This window comes from Lathyrus oleraceus, chromosome 4 (genome assembly GCF_024323335.1).
Source record: "Lathyrus oleraceus cultivar Zhongwan6 chromosome 4, CAAS_Psat_ZW6_1.0, whole genome shotgun sequence".
NCBI classification, from domain to species: domain Eukaryota; kingdom Viridiplantae; phylum Streptophyta; class Magnoliopsida; order Fabales; family Fabaceae; genus Lathyrus; species Lathyrus oleraceus.
Window position 1 is genome coordinate 125,358,388 of NC_066582.1, and position 10,205 is coordinate 125,368,592.

Sequence of the window (10,205 nt, forward strand, 5' to 3'; positions counted from 1 at the left end):
ATGTTTCCCCCCCATACTTGAACTAAACATTGTCCTCGATGTTTTAAGGGAAAGAAATACAAAATGGAGATGAAAAGAAAAATACAACTAAGGCTGCCTTCCACCTCTGGTTCTTGGTCCTGGTGATCTTTGACGTATGTCTAAGCTGTCGAATCTGCTAAACAACTCAGTAAACCGCTGGTCGGTTATGGCATTCCGAGCATCCTGTTGCTGTTGCATTTGACGCATCATCTGCATCATATCTGCATTCTGTGCCTGCATACCATCGATAGCATCCATAATGTCGTCGTTGGTCGCAGGTCGTCGTCGTCGACGACGTTGGGAGGATGGGCCGGCTGCATTACTGGAAGGGTTTAGCGGGACTGATTGTTGTGTTGGCGGATGATCACCTTGTTCCATTTCTTCAAACTCATCTGTTTGCTGGTTTGTTTGTGAAGGCTCGGTGGTTTCAGGAGCGCTGAGATCATAGAGGTGGCGGTCCGGGTTTGTGACATCCGTTAGGGTGGTATTGGGTAGCACAACACTTGGGACAGCTTGGTTGTTCACCATAAGATAGTATCCTCCGCCTACTCTGTTTTTAATCAGGCGGCTGGAGCGACAATAGCTGATATCCATAGACAGGGGTGGTAGGGATTCTAAAGTTTGGAGTTTATCCCCTAGGTTCAGGCCAAGTGTGTAACACCTCAAAATTTGCCCTCCTCTCTTGGGACTAGCATTAACATATTTGCATTTCATTTTAGGGCATTAGGCATTTCATATTGCATAACATGTGGTTACATAGTGCAAGCCATCTTCCCAAGTCTTAATCAGGAGATGAGGAAGTTCAAAGGTGCAAGCTAGGGTTCAATGACTGATCATGGGCCATCTGAGGATTGGACTGTGAATTAGGGTTTCATGATTTCCAAGGATAGTGGTCTTCATCTTGTTTGAATTGATACATCATCATCATCATGGTTGGATGTCATCAGGAGATTGGAGAAGATTCCTTGAGATTAGGGTTTTGACCACTGGTCAACCCTAATCAGTTGTATTGGGCCAATCAGGGCTGGATCAGGAGATGGGGTTTATGAAGGAGATGAGGATCATTCTATGATTATATGGTGCTTATTGAGGCTAGGGTGTCACCCTTGAGCCATTTCAGTTGGAGATTGGGGTTTAAATTGATCTATGCATTGCCAGATTCATCTATCGGATGAAAAGTCAACTGTGGTCAACTGTACATGATCTGATGGATTTGGAGGTGGAGATGAGTTAGACACACTTCATTCATGTTGGAACAAGTGTTAAATGACATTGCAAAGCTTAAAACTGAAGAAAATCAAGTCAGGACAAAAACTGCCAAAAATAGCAAGTGACTTGTAATTGAAGTTTCCAAAAATGGAAGGTTTTTGACCTCAGAAACAGAAGTCCAAGGAAGCTTCAAATGAAAAATTGTTCAACATGACAGATGTAGATCTTGTTCTCACCTTTCCAAAAAGTCCAAGAACTTGAAAATCCGATGTACGGTTTGCGAGATATGGCTCATTGAATTTCAGAAAAGACCGTAATCAGGAGGCCATAACTTCCACATGGTTTGTCCAAATTGCAAGTTCTTTATATGCACAAACTCCATTTGACATGTACTTTGAGGGTGCATCATTGGATTTTCCCAAAAGTGGCCAAGGCAAAAAGTCACTTTTCAACTGGACAGCTGAATTGGACCAGGGGCAAAATCGTCCAAATGTCAAAATATTGGGAATTTTTGAATGGGACTTTTTCCAACACCTCAGGAATGGCATTTAGAATGTGTTTGAATTTTCATTTCATGCATAAGGCTTTTAATTTGGATTTTGTCTTGAAAAATGGAAATGACAAAAATGGACCAAATGCATACATATGGTGAATTTGAGAATGGAGCAACCAATGAGCATGAAACAACTTTCTACAGTTCACATATGATATTTAGAAGGTGTATGTGCTGTCAAAACAGGTGGCGCTAGCTGTCATGGTGAAATTCCAATTTTACCCTTCATTTGGAAAATGACATTTTCACTTACAATGCTAATTTGGTTGATTACACACTTAAGCATGATTAAGGCTACCATATATATTCATAATCTCTTGCTAATCACAACAGAATTCACACACTCCAAGATTGGATCTCAAAACCATTCCAATTCTCTCAACTTTTATCAAGAACACAAATCTTCAAATTCATCAAACTTCTTCATTCTTCAACCAATTTTCGAAATTCTTTTTGCATCGAACTCCATTCATCATCATCTCAAACTGTTTTTGGAAATTGGAGCTTGAGGAGTAGTAATTCGCAGCTGTCCAAAGTTCACTCTCCAATGGAAAATCAAGAATTCGCACACTAGAAGCAACATTAATTGAACTTGAGCTTGGCATTCATCTTCCTGAAGCGTGTTCTACATCTGTTTTCATGATTTGAAGCTCGAAGCTCGCGGATTACTTGCCGTCATCGAAATAAGGTGCGGATTCGAGTTTCATTATTTCTTGAATTGAGATATGGTTTTTGTAGTTCATTCATTGCTGAACATGCTGCAATTCGTGGTTTTCGATTTGGTTGATTGTAGAATGAGATATAGCGATTTTTAGTTTTGAATGCGAAACTTTAAACGATCGATCCGGTTTACACGGTTAGATTTAGGTTGATTAAGTTATATATTCGTGATCTATGCATTCAGACCTTTCCAATGAGTATTAGTTTGTGCAATTTGGTGATGAAATGATTGAAACCGGTTTTGAGATGGAAGCTTGCGAACACGCGAGGAAGATGAAGCAGTGCTGGATGTAAAACGCGTTTGATCCTGTTTTTTGGCTTGGCAATTCAAAATGTTGTTTCCCTCCAGAATTGTCCTATAGCCATGCGCCAACACATTAAAATGCCACTACTGTTATTCTAATTCATCTTAACTTAATTATAATATATTCAATAATTTCTAACAAATCATTAACACATTAAATAATTCATAAAAAATAGTAAAAAAATCATAAAAATGTGGAAATTTTTTCTATGACTTCCTTGTTAACTCTAGTTTTTTTTTGACCTATTGGTCAAAGTTGTGCTTGGCAAATATTTTAGTTGACCTAGGGTTTTCTCATGTATGTCACATTTTGATACATGTTTGTAATTTGATCATGAAATGCTCATAATGTAGAATAAATTCTTGAAAATTTTTGTGGTGGTTCTTGACTCATTGAGGATTATTTATATGTAAATTTCATGAATTTTGGATACCTGGTTAGAGAGCAGCAAATTCTGGAACTTAGGTGTGACAATTTGTGTCACACCTCATTATGTCAACTTGCAGGATTTTTTTGAGTGACCTATACATGTTAGAATTGGCTGAAATTTTGCATGATGGTTAGTTAGCATGTTGAGATATTGTATGAATTTTTGTGGAATTTTACATTGCATTTTCAATTTGATCATGATTTTTCATTTCTGGTGGTTGAAATTGCAAGCTCATATGACATAGGTTGGTAGAATGATTGGGAAATCCTCCCATATGGAATTGTATGGTCATGAAATTTGATATGCATGTTGTAGACACATAATGTGACATTCCTGTTTTGGTCCCATCCATTTTTTTTTTGTTTTCAATGAGATATGAATTTTTGAAGTGGATGTATGCATTGATGGTGTGAATTGAAGCATGAAATTGTGTCTGTTTTTGTTGATTTTCATTGACATGGTTCCATTTGCCCAATTAAGCTCAAATTTGACATGGTAGACCTTGATTGACCCCTGTTTAGGTGTATTTAATTTGAGAATTTTTGGATGTGTTTTGGTATGGATTTGAATGCAATAATTCTGTTTGTATGTTTGGTGCTTCATTTGAACCAATATGGATTGTTTTGTGCATAACATGAGCTTGGTGGATGATATAAACATGAGACCAATGATGTTTGCTTGTGTTTGATGTTAATTTGATGTTGGTTAATGAATACCTTGCTGTTTTAAATTTTTTTCTTGCTTTTGGACCCTAGGCTTGGCCTAGTGGTCTAGTTGCTAATATTTGCTTGATTTTTCAGGATCAAAAAAGCAATGTACATGGAGAATGATCCAAATCCAATTTTGATTGATGTTGTGGATGTTTGTACACTAACATAACATTTTTTTGTAGGTGTTGAAGCATAGGCTTGAGCCTTGGCTTGCCTTGTGTTGTGCATAGTTTGTTTAAACTGCTTCTTGTTGTACAGTTTGTCTGATTGATTATTGACTGAGTTTGATTGTTTCCAGGTACTTTAGTTGCTCAGTTCCTTGTGAACTATTGCTTTGCTTTGCTTAAGCAACTTGCATTTGAGGTATAACCTTCTTACTTCATGTAGTCTGGAGACCCGGCTATTACCGGGCCGGGCAAATAAATGTCTGAAGTCCTCCTTAAGAGGCAATGCTTGTGTATGTTTATTTTTAAGCCCAAGCAGGAAAAGTCCTTCAAGTAAGGCAATTGGTGGAAGGTAGGGACAAGCAACCTGTCCCCCACTATTCAGTGAGTCTTCTCCTTGCTCCCATTACATGGTTGTAGCATTGAGATCAAAAGCCCAAGATCCTGTGCAGTGCACATTGAGTCAGAGTCATCGAGTATAGAAGGGTTCCCCTATTCTGGACCCATGCTCATTTGTCAGCTCTCCCTGGTTAGGGATATGAGCTGTGAGGTCTGATCCTCACTTCATCCTTTCATCTGCTTCACCTTAGCCTCGTAATGGCAAGGTTAAGAGCAAACACAGCCCGTACAGACGACTTGCTTAGGCAGTCAAACCTGATTGATTGAGCCCCTTGTTTGGCTATAGTGCGTGTTATGTGGATATCTAATTGACATGCTTGTTTGAGATACCTGTTCTCATTTGATGATGTATGATTGTATGCTTGTGTGCTAGCTTCTTTCCTGGTTAGGATAGGCTTGTTTATGCAAGTAGGATAGAAAACCGAACTTAGGGTTAACGATGCATGACAACATTAGGCTCGAGTCTCAGCTCCCTAGTTGTGTATCTTCCCCGGTTTCTGGTTAGCAATTTAGTCCCTTTCAGGGGAACTACATCGCCCTGATCCTCGTTCCAGACGAGGTATGTAGGCAGGTGGTCGTGCGAGACCACTCCGGGCAACCTTTTCTTTTTTGTGTGCGTTAACTTGTTATCTGATTGTGTGTTTTGGCTCGGATGCCGACGTAAGCCCAGTGATTGGCAGTCGGGCTCCACGTTTGCCGTTTTGTACATATTTTGGTTCGGATGCCGACGTAATTCCATCCAGTGGTTGTCGGGCTCCATGTTTGCCACCCTTGCTTGTTTGTATGTTTTGTGTTGTTTGGCGTGCGTAAGCCGAACTACAGTGGCTCTGATTCTTGTTCCAGACAAGATATGTAGGCATAAGGTGCGATACCTTATCGAGCCCGTTCCTCTTGATCCCACCTGCGTTCCCCGTGTGTGTGTGTGATGTTTAGCAACCTTTTCTTTATTCTAGGACGTGGATCCCTAGGAGTACCTAGGACGTGAGGGGTGCTAATACCTTCCCCTCGCGTAACCGACTCCCGAACCTTTTCTCTCTGGTCGCGAGACCATGTCTTTCCAGGTTTCTCTGAGCGTTTCCTTTCCCTATCTTGGGATAAATAACGTTTAGTGGCGGCTCTGTGTGTGTTTTATTTTCGAGTCTCGCCGGTTGTTTTTTCGCAGGATGCGACAGCTGGCGACTCCACTGGGGAACTACATCGCCCTGATCCTCGTTCCAGACGAGGTATGTAGGCAGGTGGTCGTGCGAGACCACTCCGGGCAACCTTTTTCTTTTTTGTGTGCGTTAACTTGTTATCTGATTGTGTGTTTTGGCTCGGATGCCGACGTAAGCCCAGTGATTGGCAGTCGGGCTCCACGTTTGCCGTTTTGTACATATTTTGGTTCGGATGCCGACGTAATTCCATCCAGTGGTTGTCGGGCTCCATGTTTGCCACCCTTGCTTGTTTGTATGTTTTGTGTTGTTTGGCGTGCGTAAGCCGAACTACAGTGGCTCTGATTCTTGTTCCAGACAAGATATGTAGGCATAAGGTGCGATACCTTATCGAGCCCGTTCCTCTTGATCCCACCTGCGTTCCCCGTGTGTGTGTGTGATGTTTAGCAACCTTTTCTTTATTCTAGGACGTGGATCCCTAGGAGTACCTAGGACGTGAGGGGTGCTAATACCTTCCCCTCGCGTAACCGACTCCCGAACCTTTTCTCTCTGGTCGCGAGACCATGTCTTTCCAGGTTTCTCTGAGCGTTTCCTTTCCCTATCTTGGGATAAATAACGTTTAGTGGCGGCTCTGTGTGTGTTTTATTTTCGAGTCTCGCCGGTTGTTTTTTTCGCAGGATGCGACAGCTGGCGACTCTGCTGGGGACTTACTGATGTAGACCTGTGCTGGTCCATCGTCCCTAAGCGAGTCCTTCCTAGCGTTCTAGGATTGGTTTAGGTTGCTTGTTTGTGTTATTTATTGCATTTATTATTCTAACCAGTGTGTATATATATTTGCATTAAATGTTTGCATGCATCATACTATCATGTTGTTGCTGTCCTCTGCAGGTGGTTCTGTTGTTTGGGGTGGGTGTTCTGAGTGGGGCTAAAACCCAGGCCCGAGTATACACCTAGGACTAGTGTGGTCTCACGTTGCCTCTTTCATGTTAAGTCAACATGTGCCTGGCGGCGTGATGTGCCACAAGCCGGACGAGGCTCACTTGATAGTGCTCATCTCTGTGGATATTCCGCTTTGTTTGAGTCACTCCATTTGAGTTGTTGACTCTGGTGACCGATCATTCCCGGATCTTTGGTTTAGACGATTTTAAGGGAGCTACAATGGCACACCCGAAAGGGCAAACCCATTGAGTATCTCCGCCCGATTGTCGAGACCATTATCCGCCTTAGGATGACTTGATTAGAACTTACCTGTGAGGGGAGGGTTGTTCTGTCAGATGTTTGTTCAGATAGCCTCCAGATGGTGACTTTTGATCTGTGATTCAGAGACATAATTATAAGTCGGATTTATGGTCATTTATTGCCGTGACGCCGGAGTGCTGTCCGTGACTTATCAGTGGGGATCCGTTTATTTCGGATTCCCCGGGCCGAGATATTTTATCAGTGGGGATCCGTTTATTTCGGGTTCCCCGGGCCGATTCAGATAGGGGTGATGTGTCTACTCGGATATGGTTTGGTGATGATGGTGATGATGATGTATCTGTCTTCCGTTTATTTCGGAACCCGTGGGTCAGAATTGGGATTGTACATTCCTCAGATGGTTATGATCAGTTCAGAGCCCAGATTCAGTGCAAATGATCAGATGGCTTGGAGGATGGCAACGCATTGCATTCATTCATCAGCATCATTACATTTTGCATTAATTGCATCTAACCCATGTTTACCCATATGCAGGGACACTTTTGATCGAGATTCTGGTTGAGAGATTTCTGCTCCAGTATGAGGACCGGTTTGAAGAACAACATTGCTTACAGTTTCTTTGATCCAGAGATTGGTGTGCTCAAGGATATGATAGCATTGATTACTCCTGACCATGTGGGAATGTTTAGAGAGTCATACGGCGGTATTCTGAAGATGGTTTTCAGACTCACTTACTGCGACAGGAGCGCCATCCACACTCTTCTTCAGTTCTATGACCCGGGGCTGAGGTGCTTTGTATTTCCAGACTATCTGTTGGGACCTCTGATGGAGGATTATGTCAGCATCCTGGGTATTCAGATCCGTGATCAGATTCCCTTTCATGTCACCAGAGCAGAGCCAGATGTCCTTGGAATTTCACGTGCTCTTTATTTGAGTCCGGAAATGGTCAAGGAAGGTTTGAAGGAAAAAGGAAAGCTACCCGGGTTTCATTTGAGTTTCTTGGAGGCCAATGCCAAGGAACATGCTGCTGTGGGTAACTGGAAGACGGTCTGTGCTCTGATTGCTGTGAGCATTTATGGGATTGTGTTGTTTCCTAACCAGAAGAATTTTGTGGACCATAATGCTATCAGATTGTTTATGCAGAGAAACCCTATTCCTACCCTGATTGGAGATGTCTACTATTCAGTGCATAACAGGAATGAGAAGAGGCGTGGGGGTCTGGTCAGATGCTGCTCTCAGTTGCTCTTTAGATGGTTCATGGGGTATTTGCCTTCCCGAGGTGCTTTTGTTCAGATTGACCCTAGTGTCAAGTGGTCCTTCCGATTGATGGGTCTGCGGGCTGATGACATCGCTTGGACTCATAATGGTTTAGCTGGTCGGGACTTCATCTGCAGTTGCGGGAGTTTACCTAATGTGCCTTTAGTGGGAGTTCAGGGTTGCATTAATTACAACCCGATGCTTCTCCGGAGACAGATGGGGTTTGCTATAGAGGGTCCTCCTCTCGGGCGAGAGATTCAGGAGTCCTTCTATTTCCCGATTGATGGTAACCAGACCAAGTTGAGGCAGGTATTGGACGAATGGCGAGATATCCAGAGGAGGGGTAAGGTTCCTTATGGCAAAGTCAACTGCCGGTATTTTCCACTATTTGAGGATTGGTTGCGGAAGAGGATTGAGTCTACATTTCTACCGTTTCCTGGAGGTGACTCTGTGTGTCCTAGGATCGAGGGTCCAAGTTCTTCTGTCAGCATGGAAGAATTCCTTGAGATGAAGAGGGCTAGAGATCAGTTACTTGCGGAGAAAGCGGAGTTAGAGATGACTGTTGCTCGGATTCAGACATCCAACCAAGAGATGAAAGTAAAGATGGAAGATCAGGACAAGCGGCATGCCTTGGAGGCCAAACGCTTCGAGATGGATACAACCTACTATGGGAAGATCAGCCAGGCCTTAGCATCATCTAACAAGGAGCATGACATCACCAAGGAGAAGCTGTTCAGAGCATCGAAGGTGATTGAGGATGAGAAGAGGAGGCAAATCCTTGCCAAGGAACAGAGAGATGAGAGAGCCAGAGTTCTTGCTGCAGAGTGGGAAGCGGAGAAGGCAAAGATCAGGGCTGAGAGAGATCATTACCTAGCTGAGAGAGACCATTACTTCAGGCAGATGAAGATTCATTAGAAGGAAGTTGGAAGACTACGGCAGGAGAACACCGAGCTCAGGTTCGCCGCAGAGTTCGCGAGGATGGAAGATGAGATAGGGCCACCTGCGGGACCCTCATCTAGCTAGATCTTTCATTTGTGTTGGATTACCGTCAGGCTTGTTGACGGAATTCACTTGTTTGTATTTCTTTTCCTGATTCTGGAGGATTGTATTTGGCTTTATCTGAGTTGATGTATGACTATGGCACTGATAGTGCACTCTTTTGGTTATGGATGGTGATTTTCAGTCAGTGATTAATCTTCAAGCTTTATTTGCTTTACCGTATGCACTCACACAAGCACACACATGGTTGGGGGTATTCATGCCAAATCACATATCTCCGATCTGCACGATGAGATTGAATGCTGAATATAAGAAGTTTGCCGCGGATTGTTATATGTCTCAATGAAGCCAGGATCGAGAGACAAAGTGTTCTTCATATGGATAGACATTGCATTCATGCATAATAACTTGTTTTCTGTTTTGCAGGTGTCAGTTTCTAACCTGTTTTGATTGACACAGGAATGATGAATTCGTCCAACGCTGACATTCTCGAGCTGAAAAAGAGGATGGGAGAACTGATCAGTGTCATGCAAGAGTTCGCCTTGGAGCAAAAGGTAATTGCCGAAAAGGTGAGGAGGATTGAAGACTGGCTGAAGATGGGGAACATGCAAGGAAACACTTCGTTGTCTGGACCGAAGAAATCCTTTGGTAATGACCAGTGCAAGGATGAGGGTGACTCGAGTGTTGTGTACGCCCAGAGAGGACACGGTAGAGGTCGTTACTACCAGCACACTGCTGCAGTAACCATCCCTGCTGGTAATCAGTCAATCCGGCAGCAACCTCAGCCAACTCCACAGAAGAGACAGGGAGCTGGGAATCAGGTGAAAGGAAAAGGGGTTGATCGTCATTTTGACAAGCCACCCATGCCATATGCTGCTCTGTTTAAAAAGTTGATGGATCTGGGGATGGTTCAGCCAAGGACGTTAGCTCCATTGAGAGCAGATCAGTGGCCACCAAACTATAATGAGAACGCCAGGTGTGAATTTCATTCTGGTACGCAGGGGCATGACATTGAGGGTTGTAGAGCCTTTAAGCATACTGTTCAAGACCTGCTGGAGTCCAAGGCCCTCCATTTTTCACTATTGACAGA

The 10,205-nt window shown here is 43.2% G+C and overlaps 1 protein-coding gene across 2 annotated transcripts; it reads left to right on the top strand.

Annotated features, from left to right (window-relative positions):
• Nucleotides 1-2,055: 2,055 nt before the first annotated feature.
• On the top strand, nucleotides 2,056-9,302 carry LOC127073974 (uncharacterized). Of its 2 annotated transcripts, XM_051015224.1 has the most exons (3): nucleotides 2,057-2,471; nucleotides 4,247-4,311; nucleotides 7,394-9,302. In XM_051015224.1, exon 3 carries the CDS (start codon nucleotides 7,439-7,441, stop codon nucleotides 9,029-9,031), a length of 1,593 nt encoding a protein of 530 aa, XP_050871181.1. In that variant the 5' UTR covers nucleotides 2,057-2,471; nucleotides 4,247-4,311; nucleotides 7,394-7,438; the 3' UTR covers nucleotides 9,032-9,302. The 2 variants fall into 2 exon arrangements, with proteins under 2 accessions (XP_050871182.1, XP_050871181.1); XM_051015225.1 differs by lacking the exon at nucleotides 4,247-4,311 and having other exon boundaries at nucleotides 2,056-2,471.
• The last annotated feature ends 903 nt before the right edge of the window (nucleotides 9,303-10,205 follow it).

Excerpts from the sequence above, each read along its gene's own strand:
- LOC127073974 (XM_051015225.1), top strand. The coding sequence starts at position 7,439 with ATGAGGACCGGTTTGAAGAACAACATTGCTTACAGTTTCTTTGATCCA.